The sequence below is a fragment of the Diadema setosum genome, chromosome 20, assembly GCF_964275005.1.
Source record: "Diadema setosum chromosome 20, eeDiaSeto1, whole genome shotgun sequence".
In the NCBI taxonomy this organism is placed as follows: domain Eukaryota; kingdom Metazoa; phylum Echinodermata; class Echinoidea; order Diadematoida; family Diadematidae; genus Diadema; species Diadema setosum.
Window position 1 is genome coordinate 11740120 of NC_092704.1, and position 21586 is coordinate 11761705.

The following is a 21586-nucleotide window of genomic DNA, read 5'->3' on the forward strand; positions in this document are numbered from 1 at the left end:
TCCGAATCTGCCACGTTGTAGTCGTCAGGAAGGGTGATTTCGAAATAAACTTCATTTAAACCAGTCAAGGGTTCAAGCTCGTACATTCCTGAAGTCTGATCGTCTCCGGGTTCAGCTGTAAAGTTGCGTTCAACCTCCCCATCGCTGGACGAGAGGACACCAATTGTAACGCTATCGGGAGGTGAACCATTGGTTGTGCTTATGCTGACAGCTGATATCATAATCGTCAGGTCTGAGGTGTCATCGACTGATTTGACAGTGACCTTCACTGTCCTCTCTGAAGTAGGTTCGCTCCAAAGGTTGGTTTTATTGTTGTCAAGTAAAACTTCCAATTTAGTATCAAGATCCACGCCATCCAGTGGTTTTCTGCAAGCAGCTGGTAGATAAAAGAAATGTCTTGGGTGTAGACGGGCGTGACGACGAATTTGTAGGGTACAATATTGTTAAGTGAATAGTAACACGTTAAAGTCATTGAGAGAGATATTAACATATGCATTTTAGTCATTCGTTTAGTTAAGCAAAATGGGTTGCTGGATACCATAAAGCAGAATGTAGATGAAGGAAGAGGTTATGCTAACATGAAAGAGTTGAGTGACCGCCTTCTAGTTTTACATGACATAATTCAGGTTTGACGTCTTCGGACACGAGTCTTGGCAAAATGGAAGTGAGAATTTACCTGGCGTTGTAGATTCCTGTCGTGCTGTTGTGGTCGATGTAACAGTTGTCTGAGTTGTAGTTGTTGCTTCAGGAGTGGCAGTAGTTTCCTCTACTACTGCTGTTGTTTGCTCGGTTCCTGGAGCAGTTGTCGTTGTCGCTCGCGTTCGCGTCCTTGTTGTAACTTCTGTAAAAAAGGAGAAAACGACACACATGTATCTTTCACTCAGTGTTTTTGACAGTTGAGAGACTTTTGTTTTTAAAGAGAAGACTTATAACGAAGAATAGTCGAAACCAGTTTAATCTTAAAGCAATTATCATTCAGTGATATCTGATTTTCTTTTTTTACTACATGTTAATTCAAAAAAGTTAGAAATACAATGGAGACTTAGACCTATCTGACTGACCCAGAGTTGTCGTTTCTGTAAATGTTGAGAGAAAGAAAGAAATGAGAACATTCTACTTCTGGATCGAATACAGTTGTATTAGAAAGAGTTGAAGTATGAAATACATCTTAAAAGACAATTTTCCTTGTTTTCTAGACTTCGATGATGATTTCAAGTTTATTTTGAAAAAAGAAAACAGTGTCATCGCTTTAGATGTTGAGCGAGGAAAAAAATGAGATTGCAGCGTCTGGCGCTTTGCTGTGGTCGTGAGCTATAAAAGAAATACTATTTTTTTTTTTTTTTTTTTTACTTATTTGATGTTTCATGGTATTTGACCAAACCGAGAAAACCTAATATTTTTTAAGAAAATGGAATGTATTACCTGGGGGAGAGGTACCTCTCGTGGTTGGAGCCAGAGTGGGTCCTGCGATGATATACAAACAAAGTGGAAAATAAATTCATAGGAACCTTTTTAATGAAATTGATCTGGCCATAGCTAACAACTGAAAATGCTCTAAGTTCACTTATTATACCGTTCATAGCGCACGGAGTGAATGCAGTGTGTCTTATAATCTATACATGGATAAAGAATCAAATTATTAGAAATAAATCATAGTATATTCCTTTTCTGCGTAACTAGAACTTTTAAGGATTACGACAGACACGTTAGATAGAACTGCTTGAATTTTAATCGTGAACGAGAATTTTTCCTTGAACTCACAAGACCTTGTCCAGATAAGAGTGTTGTTTTTGAATAAGTCGCTTAAAGTGCACCTACCCTGACAGCCGTAGACCTCGATTTCATTTCCCAGATTAAGTGCATCTCCAAAGGTTGCTTCGATAGCTCGCACAGGCCCCAATTCGGATGGAAGCCAGATATTCGTTGGAGCAGAGTCACTCAAAGAAAACGTCACTTCGCCCTATGAAGAATACAAAGAAATTAATCAATGCATTAGTACAACTTTCCAATTTGATGTCTGGACCAAACAATGTTCAGAAAATGCAAATGCAAATCTGGAAAATCAAATATGTTTGAAATACGACTGCAATAAAGGGGTGACATAATAATGTTTTTCCAAGCAAGATAACAAGTTTTAGTACGATGAATCAGAGAAGATGATCAGTAGAGATTTGACAGCTAGGACTGGTACACTGAAAATAGATGATATTGTTAAGCTTTTCTCTATCATTCATGGTCGTTGGATATCGTATACAGTGCTTTAGGGTTGTACGTGCAAATCAACACTCAAAGGACATAAAGGGTTAATAGAAGATACAGGCGAAATACCGTATATTTTCCTTTTATAACGTATTATTACAAGAAGAGGTAAAGTATGTTCTGTGTAGAACAAGGGAATACTTGTCTATTTAGGATTTACCTGACTATCTGACTCTCCCGATCCTGAACCGGAGAAGTCACCAGATCCTGATTCTGTGCTCTGTGCAGGAACAATAATCCATTTATCTCCTTCGGCGCGCTTGATCCTGAATACTACTGTAGTCATTGTAGGGAAGCTGCTGGCAGGTAGTTTGATTCCTCTGATAGTAGTAGGCTGACTGAAACTGGCTTCGTATGTCAAGGTAGTGACTTCTTGCAATGGCTGTTGTGGCTCGTAGCATTCTGAAAAGAATGGTCAATCGTTCGTCTCAGTTATTGGGTGAAATATTTTGGCCATACCATAGCATTCCACTACCGTTGATGTTTATACTAATGGGACATGAATCATATTAGAATGGAATGGAAATTATCTGGTGCTGTTGTTGGTTGTTCAGTTGCTGAAGTGGTATATGTGATGGTCGACTGAGTAGCAGTTGTATCCACTACTACCAATTTAGATGTTGGTGCAGATGTTTTTTTTTTTTTGGGGGGGGGGGATATATAACAATGTATTGTATTGTGGCGATGACAATCTCCTAAGTCTTAAAATGCCACCAGTAGTCAATTTAGAACATTTATTCTCGACTAAATTCCACTTTTTAAATTGGGATAGCAGGGAAGTGTTAACTTACGAGATTAATTTATAAAGAAAGCTCATTTGAAAGAGATAGAGAGAAAAAAAAAAACAGAACAAGGCGTTACCCATCGCTGTAGTCTGAGCAGGGATAGTAGTTGTAAGACTTGTGGTCTCCTCCGTCTTAGTAGTACCCATTGGAGTTGTTGTGGTAACAGCTGTGGTGGTAGCTTCAGTGACTGTTGTGGGTTTCGACGTGGTGGTAGGTACAGTTGTAGTTACAACGGTTGTAACTACTGTTGTTTCCATGCCGGTTGCTGATTTATCAAACAAAAGTACATCGGAAATCCAAGGTAAAAAACTCACAATGACGAATATGTAGGGTGATATTTTTATTATTATTATTATTATTATTATTATTTTTTTTTTTGCTGGAAGCTGAGTGCACTATAAAGTGCGAACGAAATGAGTGAAAATGTATAGACATAATTTTACCAAATCAATAACCTACCAATTCTGTTTTTGTGATCACACATAATTCCAAAGTTGATATGTTGTTGCAATATCAGCAGCTAGTGGTTAAATTTAGTTGGAGAAATGTATAGATCAAATAACAAGAACAAGAGTCTTGGGACACGAGTCCGACAAAAACGGAAGTGAAAAAGAACCTGGCGTAGAAGATTCCGGTCTTGCTCTAGTGGTCGATGTAACAGTTGTCTGAGTTGTAGTTGTTGCTTCAGGAGTGGAAGTAGTTTCCTCTACTACTGCTGTTGTTTGCTCGGTTCCTGGAGCAGTAGTCGTTGTCGCTCGCGTTCGCGTCCTTGTTGTAACTTCTGTAAAAAAGGAGAAAACGACACACATGTATCTTTCACTCAGTTTTTTTTTGACAGTTGAGAGACTTTTGTTTTTAAAGAGAAGACTTATAGCGAAGAATAGTCGAAACCAGTTTGATCTTAAAGCAATTATCATTTAGTGATATCTGATTTTCTATTTTTTACTACATGTTAATTTAAAAAAGTTAGAAATACAATGGAGACTTAGACCTACCTGACTGACCCAGAGTTGTCGTTTCTGTAAATGGTGAGATAAAAAAAAACAAAAAAACATGAGAACATTGTAGGTAAGGACCGATTACAGTCGCAGTAGACAGAGCTGAAATATCAAATATGGTCATAAAAGACAAATTACGTATATAGTGCTTTCCATGACTTAGATAATGCTCCATTGTTTATAGTTTCTTGATGTTCGGAAATTCCAGATGTAAACTAAAAAACAGTGTCTTCGTTTTTGATGATGATAAAAAATAAGGTTTTCTCATTAATACAATGGGATTGGGATAGGGAGGATAGGATGACTTTACATGATGAATTTCTTAAGAAAACTCATTGAATCGTAGAGGAAAAATAAAAGAGAAGAAGGCTTTACCCATTGCTGTAGTCTGAGCAGGAGTAGTAGTAGTAAGACTTGTGGTCTCCTCCGTCTTAGTAGTACCCATTGGAGTTGTTGTGGCAACAGCTGTGGTGGTAGCTTCAGTAAATGTCGTGGGTTTCGACGTGGTGGTAGGTACAGTTGTAGTTGTAACGGTTGTAACTACTGTTGTTTCCATGCCCGTTGCTGATGTATAAAACAAAAGAACATCGGAAATCCAAGATGAAAAGCTCACAGTTCTATTTCAATTTAAATTCAATTCATTGATTTCATAAAAGCAATACAGCCAATATTGACAATAATTAACAATGCAGAATGTGTAGCGTGATTTTTGTTATTTTTTTTTTTTTGCTGGAAGTTGAGAGCACTGTAAAGTGCAAGAGAAATGAGTGAAAAATGTATAGACATAACTTTACCAAATCAATAACCTGCCAATTATCTTTTTGTGATCACACAAAATTCCAAAGTTGATATCCTGTTGCAATATATCAGCAGCTAGTGGTTAAATTTAGTTGGAGAAATGAATAGATAACATACAAGAACAAAAGAGATGAATGAGGACTTCTTCAGCGAAGAAAGAAATGAAATTACCCGTTTCAATACACCCTCTGAATGTCACCGTCAATTCCGAATCTGCCACGTTGTAGTCGTCAGGAAGGGTGATTTCGAAATAAACTTCATTCAAACCAGTCAAGGGTTCAAGCTCGTACATTCCTGAAGTCTGATCGTCTCTGGGTTCAGCTGTAAAGTTGCGTTCAACCTCCCCATCGCTGGACGAGAGGACACCAATTGTAACGCTATCGGGAGGTGAACCATTGGTTGTGCTTATGCTGACAGCTGATATCTTAATCGTCAGGTCTGAGGTGTCATCGACTGATTTGACAGTGACCTTCACTGTCCTCTCTGAAGTAGGTTCACTCCAAAGGTTGGTTTTATTGTTGTCAAGTAAAACTTCCAAATTAGTATCAAGATCCACGCCATCCAGTGGTTTTCTGCAAGCAGCTGGTAAATAAAAGAAATGTCTTGGGTGTAGACGGGCGTGACGACGAATTTGTAGTGTACAATATTGTTAAGTGAACAGTAACACGTTAAAGTCATTGAGAGAGATATGAACATATGCATTTTAGTCATTCATTTAGTTAAGCAAACTGGGTTGCTGGATACCATAAAGCAGAATGTAGATGAAGGAAGAGGTTATGCTAACATGACAGAGTTGAGTGACCGTCTTCTAGTTTTACATGACATAATTCAGGTCTTACGTCTTCGGACACGAGTCTTGGCAAAATGGAAGTGAGAATTTACCTGGCGTTGTAGATTCCTGTCGTGCTGTTGTGGTCGATGTAACAGTTGTCTGAGTTGTAGTTGTTGCTTCAGGAGTGGCAGTAGTTTCCTCTACTACTGCTGTTGTTTGCTCGGTTCCTGGAGCAGTAGTCGTTGTCGCTCGCGTTCGAGTCCTTGTTGTTGTAACTTCTGTAAAAAAGGAGAAAACGACACACATGTATCTTTCACTCAGTGTTTTTGACAGTTGAGAGACTTTTGTTTTTAAAGAGAAGACTTATAGCGAAGAATAGTCGAAACCAGTTTGATCTTAAAGCAATTATCATTTAGTGATATCTGATTTTCTTTTTTTACTACATGTTAATTCAAAAAAGTTAGAAATACAATGGAGACTTAGACCTACCTGACTGACCCAGAGTTGTCGTTTCTGTAAATGTTGAGAGAAAGAAACAAATGAGAACATTCTACTTTTGGATCGAATACAGTTGTATTAGACAGAGTTGAAGTATGAAATATATCTGTAAGACAATTTTCCTTCTTTTCTTGACTAAAATGATGATTTCAAGTGTATTTTGAGAAAAAAAAAACCCCAATGTAATCGCTTTAGATGTTGAGGGAGGAAAAAATGAGATTGCAGCGTTTGGCGCTTCGCTGTGGTCTTGAGCTTTAAAAGAAATATTTGTTTTTTACTTATTTAATGTTTCATGGTATTTGACCAAACCGAGGAAACCTAATATTTTTATAAAAATGGAATGTATTACCTGGGGGAGAGGTACCTCTCGTGGTTGGAGCCGGAGTGGGTCCTGCGGTAATATACAAACAAAGGGGAAAATAAATCCATAGGAACCTTTTTAATGAAATTGATCTGGCCATAGCTAACAACTGAAAATGCTCTCAGTTACTTATTATACCGTTTATAGCGAACGGAGTGAATGCAATGTGTCTATAATCTATACATGGATAGAGAATCAAATGATTAGAAATAAGTCATAGTATATTCCTTTTCTGCGTAACTAGAACTTTTAAGGATCACGACCGACACAGGCCCGTAGCCAGGATTTTTCAAGGGGGGGGGGGGTGCGGTCACTAAAAAAACGGACCTTCGGTACCAATACCAATGATGACACACACACACACACACACACACACACAATTATATATATATATATATATATATATATATATATATATATATTCTTTGGACGACCGAACTACAAAAGTTGTATAAGAATTTGCGCGCGAAGCGCGCCGCAAATTTTGAATTTTGACTGTTTTAATGACGTTTTAAAGTCTCGAGGAAATTTTTATTTTTGTTTGTTGCATGCAATCGCGTTACGGTATTTCATCTAGGAAATAGTAAAAACTCATTTTGCCAGGAAGTTGCAAAGTTTAATTGTGTTCGAGACTCTGCGCGCGTAGCGCGCCGCAAAATTGAGAAGAGTGATTTTCCTGGTGTTGTTTTAACTTTTATTTTTTCTATTGTATACCCGCGTTAGCAGGCCTGAAGCCAGGATTTTTAAAGGAAGGGGGGATTGCGTTAATTACAAAACGATCCTTTGATACTGTCCCGGGAGGGGTAACAGCGACAATTAAAAGGTGGACACCATGCTCATACATGGACTTTCAAAATGGCCCCTAAACGAGTAATGATCATATGATTTTTTCGGGCCTTAAAAACAAGTATTCCTTAAATGTTTCCTGCACCCTAAAGAAGTACTTCATCATGATTGAACAATATACCATTTTCTCAAATTTCGGCCTTTTTGATACCCTTTGATTATAATTATACGCTCGTACATCACACTTTCCATCTAATCCGTGAGAAAAAACGACCCCTATTACGCGTTTTCTTTAGCGAGTATAAACGGTGTCCACCTTTCAGTTGGAGTTTTCCATCCCATTGGATGCTGTTTGGAAGATGAAACATTCACTTTACTATACAGTATATCAGCCGTTGGTATGCGAGTTTGTCAAAAACGAAAATAAATAAGAAAATTTTTAAAATAAAATGAATTGTAAATGTCAACCATTTATATTTTGCCTCCTTGGGGTAGGATATTTCCAGCATTTCCGAACTTTCAAATAATCATTTTAGATTTAATAATATTAAAGGTAGTAGATCCGATTCGCAAACATCTCCAATATCAGTCAAATGTCATATTAACCATCATGCTAAGAAGGTTTTCTTTGTGAAATTTGGAGGTCAGTGAAATTCAAAAATTAAACATCCGTTAGCCATTGGAAGAAGTTGAGTGCAAATTCAGACCTAAGGTTTAGTGCTCAGATGTTTTCCTATTTGATTTGATCTGTCTTACTGTGCACACTAAGATACATACTGGAATGGTTATTTCTTATTCATTAACATATTTGGTTACTAGCTGTCTCTACGCATTTTCGAATTTGGGCTGCAAAGAGATCCACTACCTTTAGAAGTTAGAAGAGAGATAAGTAAATAATGATAAAATAAACAAACAAAAAAGAATGAGTTTCTTTTGTATATCTGACAAACTTTTTACTTTACCATTTTACTTCATAGCTCAGCACTTTCCATTCTCTCTCATACCCTCTTACCCATTACATTTAAATGAAATACAACTAAAATGAGTTTGCGTGCCTGCATAATACTCTTTGGAAATTATAAGTGAAAATGTTCTTAGGTTTTGGCTCACTTTAAAATGAGAACCAATAGAACTGTCACAACATGAGAAAATGTATAAGTAATAATAAACACTACATTTCCGAATTTGGCCTGCAAAGAAATCCGCTACCTGTAAGTTAGAAAAGAGATTAGTAAATAATGATAAAATAAACAACAAAAAAGAATGAGTTTCTACCGCCGTATCCAGAACAAAGAGCCTGAAACGGTGCAGGCTCAAGAAATCGTTTGTACTGTAATACGTCTTGAAGTACTGTGTGATACTGTTGACTCAGACTTCTACAAAGCTGTAAGTGAGAATTGTAATCCAATCCGACTCATTACCTGAGATATTTATGAAAATATATCAATAAAGAATGTAAATCAAATAACGATGCGTCACAATGCAGTCTAACGCTCTCACAATGCTATCAGACATAGGGTTTTTCACTGACTGTTTTTACTCCGGAGCTCTTGCAATATTCAGGCTTTTGTAATACTATCTGACAAACTTTTTACTTTACCATTTTACTTCATAGCTCAGCACCTTCCATTCTCTCTCATACCCTCTTACCCATTACATTTAAATGAAATACAACTAAAATGAGTTTGCGTGCCTGCATAATACTCTTTGGAAATTATAAGTGAGAATGTTCTTAGGTTTTGGCTCACTTTAAAATGAGAACCAATAGAACTGTCACAACATGAGAAAATGTATAAGTAATAATCAACAGTACATTTCCAAATTCGGCCTGCAAAGAAATCCGCTACCTGTAAGTTAGAAAAGAGATTATTAAATAATGATAAAATAAACAACAAAAAAAGAATGAGTTTCTACCGCCGTATCCAGAACAGAGCCTGAAACGGTGCAGGCTCAAGAAATCGTTTGTACTAATTACATATGCTCAAATTCGTCAAATTTGGACTGTTCGCCATAGACAATTCTACTCATAAGGTACTTTTCTGATCTAATTTACGTCACTGCTACAAATGTTACAATAAAGATATATACACATAAATAATCCCTAAAGTGTCCACTTTCAGAATCCGGGCGCCCCAAGTTTGCTTCTTAAACAGTTTAAAAGTTATGGCAGATTTTGTGGAAAAAATGCGTCGATTTTTGACCCGTTTTACGTGTTGTAGCGTTCGCGCGGAAGCGCGGCTTCGCAGATGACCGAAAGTTTTCAATATGTAATAGCTCGCACAAATCATTTGTGTTTGTGTGCATGGGGACGATCCGATGGTTCATACAACAAAAGGGTTTCGTACAATTATTGTTAACATTGTTAAACGTACTCTTCCACATTTACGTAGCATATAATGTGTCTTTATATTTATTTGGATTGTTATCTTGAGAATTGCTAAAAACCGTTATTATGAAAAAGTGGACCTTTCAGAATTTGGGGGGGGGTGCGTACGCACCCGACGCACCCCCCCTGGCTACGGGCCTGCGACACGTTAGATAGAACTGCTTGAATTTTAATCGTGAACGAGAATTTTCCTTTTGAACTCACAAGAACTTGTCCACACAAGAGTGTTGTTTTTGAAAAGGTCGCTTAAAGTGCACCTACCCTGACAGCCGTAGACCTCGATTTCATTTCCCAGATTAAGTGCATCTCCAAAGGTTGCTTCGATAGCTCGCACAGGCCCCAATTCGGTAGGAAGCCAGAGGTTCGTTGGAACAGAGTCATTCAAAGAAAATGTCACTTCGCCCTATGAAGAATACAAAGAAATTAATCAATGCATTAGTACAACTTTCCAATTTGATGTCTGGACCAAACAATGTTCAGAAAATGCAAATGCAAATCTGGAAAATCAAATATGTTTGAAATACGACTGCAATAAAGGGGTGACATAATAATGTCTTTCCAAGAAAGATAACAAGTTTTAGTACGATGAATCAGAGAAGATGATCAGTAGAGATTTGACAGCTAGGACTGGAACACTGAAGATAGAGGATATTGTTAAGCCTTTCTCTATCATTCATGGTCGTTGGATATCGTATACAGTGCTTTAGGGTTGTACGTGCAAATCAACGCTCAAAGCACATAATGGGTTAATAGAAGATACAGGCGAAATCCCGCTCATTTTCCTTTTATAACGTATTAATACAAGAAGTGGTAAAGTATGTTCTGTGTAGAACAAGGGAATACTAGTCTATTTAGGATTTACCTGACTCTCTGACTCTCCCGATCCTGAACCGGAGAAGTCACCAGATCCTGATTCTGTGCTCTGTGCAGGAACAATAATCCATTCATCTCCTTCGGCGCGCTTGATCCTGAATACTACTGTAGTCATTGTAGGGAAGCTGCTGGCAGGTAGTTTGATTCCCCTGATAGTAGTAGGCTGACTGAAACTGGCTTCGTATATCAAGGTAGTGACTTCTTGCAATGGCTCTTGTGGCTCGTAGCATTCTGAAAAGAATGGTCAATCGTTCGTCTCAGTTATTGGGTAAAACATTTTGGCCATACCATAGCGTTCCACTACCATTGATGTTTATACTAATGGGACATGAATCATATTAGAATGGAATGGAAATTATCTGGTGCTGTTGTTGGTTGTTCAGTTGCTCAAGTGGTATATGTGATGGTCGACTGAGTAGCAGTTGTCTCCACTACTACCACTTTAGGTGTTGGTGCAGATTTTGTTTGGGGGATACATAACAATGTATTGTATTGTAGCGTTGACAATCTCCTAAGTCTTAAAATGCCACCAGTAGTCAATCTAGAACATTATTCTCAACTAAATTCCATGCTTTAAATTGGGATAGCAGGGAAGTGTTAACTTACGAGATTAATTTATACAGAAAGCTCATTTGCCAGAGAGAGAGAGAAAAAAAAAATTAGAACAAGGCTTTACCCATTGCCGTAGTCTGAGCAGGAGTAGTAGTAGAAAGAGTTGTGGTCTCCTCCGTCCTAGTAGTACCCATCGGAGTTGTTGTGGTAACAGCTGTGGTGGTAGCTTCAGTGACTGTTGTGGGTTTCGACGTGGTGGTAGGTACAGTTGTAGTTACAACGGTTGTAACTACTGTTGTTTCCATGCCCGTTGCTGATAAATGAAACAAAAATGAATCGGAAATCCAAGGTGAGAAACGCACGTTGCAGAATGTGTAGTGTGAAATTGTTGATTATAAGTTGAGTGCACCGTTATAAAGTACCAGAATAATCAGCAAGAAATATATGGACATAAACCTACCAAAGCAATAACATGTCAATTATCCTTTTTTTTTTCTTTGTGATTACTTAAAATTCTGAAGTTGATGTGTCGTTGGAATATCAGCAGTTACCGGATATATATGAATGGATCATTACACGATCAAAAGGGATGCTTGATTAGGAAAAAAAAAAATAATTGAACTTACCAGTCTCGATACATCCTCTGAATGTCACCGTCAATTCCGAATCTGCCACGGTGTAGTCGTCAGGAAGGGTGATTTCGAAATAAACTTCATTCAAACCAGTCAAGGGTTCAAGCTCGTACATTCCTGAAGTCTGATCGTCTCTGGGTTCAGCTGTAAAGTTGCGTTCAACCTCCCCATCGCTGGACGAGAGGACACCAATTGTAACGCTATCGGGAGGTGAACCATTGGTTGTGCTTATGCTGACAGCTGATATCTTAATCGTCAGGTCTGAGGTGTCATCGACTGATTTGACAGTGACCTTCATTGTCCTCTCTGAAGTAGGTTCACTCCAAAGGTTGGTTTTATTGTTGTCAAGTAAAACTTCCAATTTAGTATCAAGATCCACGCCATCCAGTGGTTTTCTGCAAGCAGCTGGTAAATAAAAGAAATGTCTTGGGTGTAGACGGGCGTGACGACGAATTTGTAGGGTACAAAATTGTTAAGTGAACAGTAACACGTTAAAGTCATTGAGAGAGATATTAACATATGCATTTTAGTCATTCTTTTAGTTAAGCAAACTGGGTTGCTGGATACCATAAAGCAGAATGTAGATGAAGGAAGAGGTTATGCTAACATGAAAGAGTTGAGTGACCGCCTTCTAGTTTTACATGACATAATTCAGGTTTTACGTCTTCGGACACGAGTCTTGGCAAAATGGAAGTGAGAATTTACCTGGCGTTGTAGATTCCTGTCGTGCTGTTGTGGTCGATGTAACAGTTGTCTGAGTTGTAGTTGTTGCTTCAGGAGTGGAAGTAGTTTCCTCTACTACTGCTGTTGTTTGCTCGGTTCCTGGAGCAGTAGTCGTTGTCGCTCGCGTTCGCGTCCTTGTTGTTGTAACTTCTGTAAAAAAGGAGAAAACGACACACATGTATCTTTCACTCAGTGTTTTTGACAGTTGAGAGACTTTTGTTTTTAAAGAGAAGACTTACAGCGAAGAATAGTCGAAACCAGTTTGATCTTAAAGCAATTATCATTTAGTGATATCTGATTTTCTTTTTTTACTACATGTTAATTTAAAAAAGTTAGAAATACAATGGAGACTTAGACCTACCTGACTGACCCAGAGTTGTCGTTTCTGTAAATGTTGAGAGAAAGAAAGAAATGAGAACATTCTACTTTTGGATCGAATACAGTCGTATGAGACAGAGTTGAAATATCAAATATGGTCATAAAAGACAAATTACGTATATAGTGCTTTCCATGACTTAGATAATGCTCCATTGTTTATAGTTTCTTGATGTTCGGAAATTCCAGATGTAAACTGAAAAACAATGTCTTCGTTTTTGATGATAATAAAAAATAAGGTTTTCTCATTAATACAATGGGATTGGGATAGGGAGGATAGGATGACTTTACATGATGAATTTCTTAAGAAAACTCATTGAATCGTAGAGGAAAAATAAAAAAGAAGAAGGCTTTACCCATTGCTGTAGTCTGAGCTGGAGTAGTAGTAGTAAGACTTGTGGTCTCCTCCATCTTAGTAGTACCCATTGGAGTTGTTGTGGTAACAGCTGTGGTGGTAGCTTCAGTAAATGTCGTGGGTTTCGACGTGGTGGTAGGTACAGTTGTAGTTGTAACGGTTGTAACTACTGTTGTTTTCATGCCCGTTGCTGATGTATAAAACAAAAGTACATCGGAAATCCAAGATGAAACGCTCACAGTTCTATTACAATTTAAATTCAATTCATTGATTTCATAAAAGCAATACAGCCAATATTGACAATAATTAACAATGCAGAATGTGTAGCGTGATTCTTTTTATTTATTTATTTTTTTTTTTTTTGCTGGAAGTTGAGAGCACTGTAAAGCGCAAGAGAAATGAGTGAAAAATGTATAGACATAACTTTACCAAATCAATAACCTGCCAAGTATCTTTTTGTGATCACACAAAATTCCAAAGTTGATATCCTGTTGCAATATATCAGCAGCTAGTGGTTAAATTTAGTTGGAGAAATGAATAGATAACATACAAGAACAAAAGAGATGAATGAGGACTTCTTCAGCGAAGAAAGAAATGAAATTACCCGTTTCAATACACCCTCTGAATGTCACCGTCAATTCCGAATCTGCCACGTTGTAGTCGTCAGGAAGGGTGATTTCGAAATAAACTTCATTCAAACCAGTCAAGGGTTCAAGCTCGTACATTCCTGAAGTCTGATCGTCTCTGGGTTCAGCTGTAAAGTTGCGTTCAACCTCCCCATCGCTGGACGAGAGGACACCAATTGTAACGCTATCGGGAGGTGAACCATTGGTTGTGCTTATGCTGACAGCTGATATCTTAATCGTCAGGTCTGAGGTGTCATCGACTGATTTGACAGTGACCTTCACTGTCCTCTCTGAAGTAGGTTCACTCCAAAGGTTGGTTTTATTGTTGTCAAGTAAAACTTCCAATTTAGTATCAAGATCCACGCCATCCAGTGGTTTTCTGCAAGCAGCTGGTAGATAAAAGAAATGTCTTGGGTGTAGACGGGCGTGACGACGAATTTGTAGGGTACAATATTGTTAAGTGAATAGTAACACGTTAAAGTCATTGAGAGAGATATTAACATATGCATTTTAGTCATTCGTTTAGTTAAGCAAACTGGGTTGCTGGATACCATAAAGCAGAATGTAGATGAAGGAAGAGGTTATGCTAACATGAAAGAGTTGAGTGACCGCCTTCTAGTTTTACATGACATAATTCAGGTTTTACGTCTTCGGACACGAGTCTTGGCAAAATGGAAGTGAGAATTTACCTGGCGTTGTAGATTCCTGTCGTGCTGTTGTGGTCCATGTAACAGTTGTCTGAGTTGTAGTTGTTGCTTCAGGAGTGGCAGTAGTTTCCTCTACTACTGCTGTTGTTTGCTCGGTTCCTGGAGCAGTTGTCGTTGTCGCTCGCGTTCGCGTTCTTGTTGTAACTTCTGTGAAAAAGGAGAAAACGACAAACATGTATCTTTCACTCAGTGTTTTTGACAGTTGAGAGACTTTTGTTTTTAAAGAGAAGACTTATAGCGAAGAATAGTCGAAACCAGTTAATTATCATTTAGTGATATCTGATCTTCTTTTTTTTGTTGCTACATTTTAATTCAAAAAGGTTAGAAATACAATGGAGACGTAGACCTACCTGACTGACCCAGAGTTGTCGTTTCTGTAAATGTTGAGAGAAAGAAACAAATGAGAACATTCTACTTCTGGATCGAATGCAGTCGTATTAGACAGAGTTGAAATATGAAATATACCTTAAAAGACAATTTTCCTTCTTTTCTTGACTTAGATGATGATTTCAAGTGTATTTTGAAAAAAAATCGTGTCATCACTTTAGATATTGAGGGAGGAAGAAAATGAGATTGCAGCGTTTGGCGCTTCGCTGTGGTCTTGAGCTTTAAAAGAATTTTTTTTTTTTTTTTTACTTATTCAATGTTTCATGGTATTTGACCAAACCGAGAAAACCTAATATTTAAAAAAAAAAAATATAATGTACTATACAATGTATTACCTGGAGGAGAGGTACCTCTCGTGGTTGGAGCCGGAGTGGGTCCTGCGGTAATATACAAACAAAGGGGAAAATAAATCCATAGCAACCTTTTTAATGAAATTGATCTGGCCATAGCTAACAACTGAAAATGCTCTCAGTTACTTATTATACCGTTTATAGCGAACGGAGTGAATGCAATGTGTCTATAATCTATACATGGATAGAGAATCAAATGATTAGAAATAAGTCATAGTATATTCCTTTTCTGCGTAACTAGAACTTTTAAGGATCACGACCGACACGTTAGATAGAACTGCTTGAATTTTAATCGTGAACGAGAATTTTCCGTTTGAACTCACAAGAACTTGTCCACACAAGAGTGTTGTTTTTGAAAAGGTCGCTTAAAGTGCACCTACCCTGACAGCCGTAGACCTCGATTTCATTTCCCAGATTAAGTGCATCTCCAAAGGTTGCTTCGATAGCTCGCACAGGCCCCAATTCGGATGGAAGCCAGAGGTTCGTTGGAGCAGAGTCACTCAAAGAAAACGTCACTTCGCCCTATGAAGAATACAAAGAAATTAATCAATGAATTAGTACAACTTTCCAATTTGATGTCTGGACCAAACAATGTTCAGAAAATGCAAATGCAAATCTGGAAAATCAAATACGTTTGAAATACGACTGCAATAAAGGGGTGACATAATAATGTTTTTCCAAGAAAGATAACAAGTTTTAGTACGATGAATCAGAGAAGATGATCAGTAGAGATTTGACAGCTAGGACTGGTACACTGAAAATAGAGGATATTGTTAAGCTTTTCTCTATCATTCATGGTCGTTGGATATCGTATACAGTGCTTTAGGGTTGTACGTGCAAATCCACACTCAAAGGACATAAAAGATTAATAGAAGATACAGGCGAAATACCGTCCATTTTCCTTTTATAACGTATTAATACAAGAAGTGGTAAAGTATGTTCTGTGTAGAACAAGGGAATACTAGTCTATTTAGGATTTACCTGACTCTCTGACTCTCCCGATCCTGAACCGGAGAAGTCACCAGATCCTGATTCTGTGCTCTGTGCAGGAACAATAATCCATTCATCTCCTTCTGCGCGCTTGATCCTGAATACTACTGTAGTCATTGTAGGGAAGCTGCTGGCAGGTAGTTTGATTCCTCTGATAGTAGTAGGCTGACTGAAACTGGCTTCGTATGTCAAGGTAGTGACTTCTTGCAATGGCTCTTGTGGCTCGTAGCATTCTGAAAAGAATGGTCAATCGTTCGTCTCAGTTATTGGGTAAAATATTTTGGCCATACCATAGCGTTCCACTACCGTTGATGTTTATACTAATGGGACATGAATCATATTAGAATGGAATGGAAATTACCTGGTGCTGTTGTTGGTTGTTCAGTTGCTGAAGTGGTATATGTGATGGTCGACTGAGTAGCAGTTGTCTCCACTACTACCACTTTAGTTGTTGGTGCAGATTTTGTTGGGGGATACATAACAATGTATTGTATTGTAGCGTTGACAATCTCCTAAGTCTTAAAATGCCACCAGTAGTCAATCTAGAACATTATTCTCAACTAAATTCCATGCTTTAAATTGGGATAGCAGGGAAGTGTTAACTTACGAGATTAATTTATACAGAAAGCTCATTTGGCAGAGAGAGAGAGAGAAAAAAACCCAGAACAAGGCTTTACCCATTGCTGTAGTCTGAGCAGGAGTAGTAGTAGTAGAAAGAGTTGTGGTCTCCTCCGTCCTAGTAGTACCCATCGGAGTTGTTGTGGTAACAGCTGTGGTGGTAGCTTCAGTGACTGTTGTGGGTTTCGACGTGGTGGTAGGTACAGATGTAGTTACAACGGTTGTAACTACTGTTGTTTCCATGCCCGTTGCTGATTAATGAAACAAAAATGAATCGGAAATCCAAGGTGAGAAACGCACGTTGCAGAATGTGTAGTGTGAAATTGTTGCTATAAGTTGAGTGCACTGTTATAAAGTACCAGAATAATCAGCAAGAAATATATGGACATAAACCTACCGAAGCAATAACATGCCAATTATCCTTTTTTTCTTTGTGATTACTTAAAATTCTGAAGTTGATGTGTCGTTGGAATATCAGCAGTTACCGGTTATATATGAATGGATCATTACACGATCAAAAGAGATGCTTGATTAGGACAAAAAATAAAATAATTGAAATTACCAGTCTCGATACATCCTCTGAATGTCACCGTCAATTCCGAATCTGCCACGGTGTAGTCGTCAGGAAGTGTGATTTCGAAATAAACTTCATTCAAACCAGTCAAGGGTTCAAGCTCGTACATTCCTGAAGTCTGATCGTCTCCGGGTTGAGCTGTAAATTCGCGTTCAACATCCCCATCGCTGGACGAGAGGACACGAATTGTAACGCTATCGGGAGGTGAAGCATTGGTTGTGCTTATGCTGACAGCTGATATCTTAATCGTCAGGTCTGAGGTGTTGTCGACTGATTTGACAGTGACCTTCACTGTCCTATCAGAAGTAGGTTCGCTCCAAATGTTGGTTTTCTTGTTGTCAAGTAAAACTTCCAATTCAGTATCAAGATCCACGCCATCCAGTGGTTTTCTGCAAGCACCTGGTAAATAAAAGAAATGTCTTTGACGTAGACGGGCATGACGACGAATTTGTAGGGTACAATATTGTTAAGTGAACAGTAACACGTTAAAGTCATTGAGAGAGATATTAACATATGCATTTTAGTCATTCGTTTAGTTAAGCAAACTGGGTTGCTGGATACCATAAAGCAGAATGAAGATGAAGGAAGAGGTTATGCTAACATGAAAGAGTTGAGTGACCGCCTTCTAGTTTTACATGACATAATTCAGGTTTTACGTCTTCGGACACGAATCTTGGCAAAATGGAAGTGAGAAGTTACCTGGCGTTGTAGATTCCTGTCGTGCTGTTGTGGTCGATGTAACAGTTGTCTGAGTTGTAGTTGTTGCTTCAGGAGTGGCAGTAGTTTCCTCTACTACTGCTGTTGTTTGCTCGGTTCCTGGAGCAGCAGTCGTTGTCGCTCGCGTTCGCGTCCTTGTTGTAACTTCTGTGTAAAAAGGAGAAAACGACGCACATAAATTTTTCACTCAGTGTTTTTGACAGTTGAGAGACGTTTGTTTTTAAAGAGAAGACTTATAGCGAAGAATAGCCGAAACCAGTTAATTATCATTTAGTGATATCTGATCTTCTTTTTTTTTTGCTACATTTTAATTCAAAAAGGTTAGAAATACAATGGAGACGTAGACCTACCTGACTGACCCAGAGTTGTCGTTTCTGTAAATGTTGAGAGAAAGAAACAAATGAGAACATTCTACTTCTGGATCGAATGCAGTCGTATTAGACAGAGTTGAAACATGAAATATACCTTAAAAGACAATTTTCCTTCTTTTCTTGACTTAGATGATGATTTCAAGTGTATTTTGAAAAAAAAATCGTGTCATCGCTTTAGATGTTGAGGGAGGAAGAAAATGAGATTGCAGCGTTTGGCGCTTCGCTGTGGTCTTGAGCTTTAAAAGATTTTTTTTTTTTTTTTTTACTTATTCAATGTTTCATGGTATTTGACCAAACCGAGAAAACCTAATATTTCAAAAAAAAAAAAAATATATATATATAATATATTATACAATGTATTACCTGGAGGAGAGGTACCTCTCGTGGTTGGAGCCGGAGTGGGTCCTGCGGTAATATACAAACAAAGGGGAAAATAAATCCATAGCAACCTTTTTAATGAAATTGATCTGGCCATAGCTAACAACTAAAAATGCTCTTAGTTCACTTATTATACCGTTTATAGCGCACGGAGTGAATGCAATGTGTCTATAATCTATACATGGATAGAGATAAGTCATAGTATATTCCTTTTCTGCGTATCTAGAACTTTTAAGGATCACGACCGACACGTTAGATAGAACTGCTTGAATTTTAATCGTGAACGAGAATTTTCCGTTTGAACTCACAAGAACTTGTCCACACAAGAGTGTTGTTTTTGAATAAGTCGCTTAAAGTGCACCTACCCTGACAGCCGTAGACCTCGATTTCATTTCCCAGATTAAGTGCATCTCCAAAGGTTGCTTCGATAGCTCGCACAGGCCCCAATTCGGATGGAAGCCAGAGGTTCGTTGGAGCAGAGTCACTCAAAGAAAACGTCACTTCGCCCTATGAAGAATACAAAGAAATTAATCAATGCATTAGTACAACTTTCCAATTTGATGTCTGGACCAAACAAGGTTCAGAAAATGCAAATGCAAATCTGGAAAATCAAATATGTTTGAAATACGACTGCAATAAAGGGGTAACATAATAGTGTCTTTCCAAGAAAGATAACAAGTTTTAGTACGATAAATCAGAGAAGATGATCAGTAGAGATTTGACAGCTAGGACTGGTACACTGAAGAAAGAGGATATTGTTAAGCATTTCTCTATCATTCATGGTCATTGGATATCGTATAAAGTGCTTTAGGGTTGTACGTGTAAATCAACACTCAAAACACATAATGGGTTAATAGAAGATACAGGCGAAATCCCGCTCATTTTCCTTTTATAACGTATTAATACAAGAAGTGGTAAAGTATGTTCTGTGTAGAACAAGGGAATACTAGTCTATTTAGGATTTACCCGACTCTCTGACTCTCCCGATCCTGAACCGGAGAAGTCACCAGATCCTGATTCTGTGCTCTGTGCAGGAACAATAATCCATTCATCTCCTTCTGCGCGCTTGATCCTGAATACTACTGTAGTCATTGTAGGGAAGCTGCTGGCAGGTAGTTTGATTCCTCTGATAGTAGTAGGCTGACTGAAACTGGCTTCGTATGTCAAGGTAGTGACTTCTTGCAATGGCTCTTGTGGCTCGTAGCATTCTGAAAAGAATGGTCAATCGTTTGTCTCAGTTATTGGGTAAAATATTTTGGCCATACCATAGCGTTCCACTATACCGTTGATGTTTATACTAATGGGACATGAATCATATTAGAATGGAATGGAAATTACCTGGTGCTGTTGTTGGTTGTTCAGTTGCTCAAGTGGTATATGTGATGGTCGACTGAGTAGCAGATGTCTCCACTACTACCACTTTAGTTGTTGGTGCAGATTTTGTTGGGGGATACATAACAATGTATTGTATTGTAGCGTTGACAATCTCCTAAGTCTTAAAATGCCACCAGTAGTCAATCTAGAACATTATTCTCAACTAAATTCCATGCTTTAAATTGGGATAGCAGGGAAGTGTTAACTTACGAGATTAATTTATACAGAAAGCTCATTTGCCAGAGAGAGAGAAAAAAAACCCAGAACAAGGCTTTACCCATTGCTGTAGTCTGAGCAGGAGTAGTAGTAGTAGTAGAAAGAGTTGTGGTCTCCTCCGTCCTAGTAGTACCCATCGGAGTTGTTGTGGTAACAGCTGTGGTGGTAGCTTCAGTGACTGTTGTGGGTTTCGACGTGGTGGTAGGTACAGATGTAGTTACAACGGTTGTAACTACTGTTGTTTCCATGCCCGTTGCTGATTAATAAAACAAAAATGAATCGGAAATCCAAGGTGAGAAACGCACGTTGCAGAATGTGTAGTGTGAAATTGTTGCTATAAGTTGAGTGCACTGTTATAAAGTACCAGAATAATCAGCAAGAAATATATGGACATAAACCTACCAAAGCAATAACATGCCAATTATCCTTTTTTTCTTTGTGATTACTTAAAATTCTGAAGTTGATGTGTCGTTGGAATATCAGCAGTTACCGGTTATATATGAATGGATCATTACACGATCAAAAGAGATGCTTGATTAGGACAAAAAATAAAATAATTGAAATTACCAGTCTCGATACATCCTCTGAATGTCACCGTCAATTCCGAATCTGCCACGGTGTAGTCGTCAGGAAGTGTGATTTCGAAATAAACTTCATTCAAACCAGTCAAGGGTTCAAGCTCGTACATTCCTGAAGTCTGATCGTCTCCGGGTTGAGCTGTAAATTCGCGTTCAACATCCCCATCGCTGGACGAGAGGACACGAATTGTAACGCTATCGGGAGGTGAACCATTGGTTGTGCTTATGCTGACAGCTGATATCTTAATCGTCAGGTCTGAGGTGTCATCGACTGATTTGACAGTGACCTTCACTGTCCTATCAGAAGTAGGTTCGCTCCAAATGTTGGTTTTCTTGTTGTCAAGTAAAACTTCCAATTTAGTATCAAGATCCACGCCATCCAGTGGTTTTCTGCAGGCACCTAGTAAATAAAAGAAATGTCTTGGGTGTAGACGGGCGTAACGACGAATTTGTAGGGTACAATATTGTTAAGTGAACAGTAACACGTTCGTTATCCAGTAAAACTTGCAAATTAGTGTCAAGATCCACTCAATCCAGTGGTTCTTTA

General features: G+C 38.3%; 2 protein-coding genes and 2 pseudogenes across 2 annotated transcripts in view; all 4 read right to left on the reverse strand.

Annotated features, from left to right (window-relative positions):
- The window catches only part of LOC140243692 (uncharacterized), an 82075-nt gene extending 65001 nt beyond the window's left edge, over positions 1–17074 (reverse strand). Inside the window, exons 1-3 of the mRNA XM_072323355.1 lie at positions 16891–17074; positions 16205–16446; positions 15604–15745 (exon numbers count right to left, since the gene is read on the reverse strand). Coding sequence (XP_072179456.1) covers positions 15604–15745; positions 16205–16446; positions 16891–17074 — 568 coding nt within the window. The remainder of the gene's footprint in view (positions 1–15603; positions 15746–16204; positions 16447–16890) is intronic.
- On the reverse strand, positions 1391–3301 carry LOC140244096 (uncharacterized). The gene is made up of 4 exons (XM_072323743.1): positions 3121–3301; positions 2420–2661; positions 1819–1960; positions 1391–1464 (listed from the first exon to the last, which is right to left on the reverse strand). Exons 1-4 carry the CDS (start codon positions 3299–3301, stop codon positions 1391–1393), a joined length of 639 nt encoding a protein of 212 aa, XP_072179844.1.
- On the reverse strand, positions 3729–14661 carry LOC140243950 (uncharacterized; annotated as a pseudogene).
- Positions 17075–18771: 1697 nt separating the features above from the next.
- Positions 18772–20709, reverse strand: LOC140243693 (uncharacterized; annotated as a pseudogene).
- Positions 20710–21586: the final 877 nt, after the last annotated feature.

Bases quoted from the DNA above. Each gene is read 5' to 3' on its own strand.
- LOC140244096 (XM_072323743.1), bottom strand. From the start codon at position 3,301: ATGGAAACAACAGTAGTTACAACCGTTGTAACTACAACTGTACCTACC. The intron at 2,662-3,120 runs GTAACGCCTTGT...CATTCTTTTCAG, and splicing joins TGCTCAGACTACAGCGATGG to AATGCTACGAGCCACAACAG. The intron at 1,961-2,419 runs GTAAATCCTAAA...TATTCTTCATAG, and splicing joins CGGGAGAGTCAGATAGTCAG to GGCGAAGTGACGTTTTCTTT.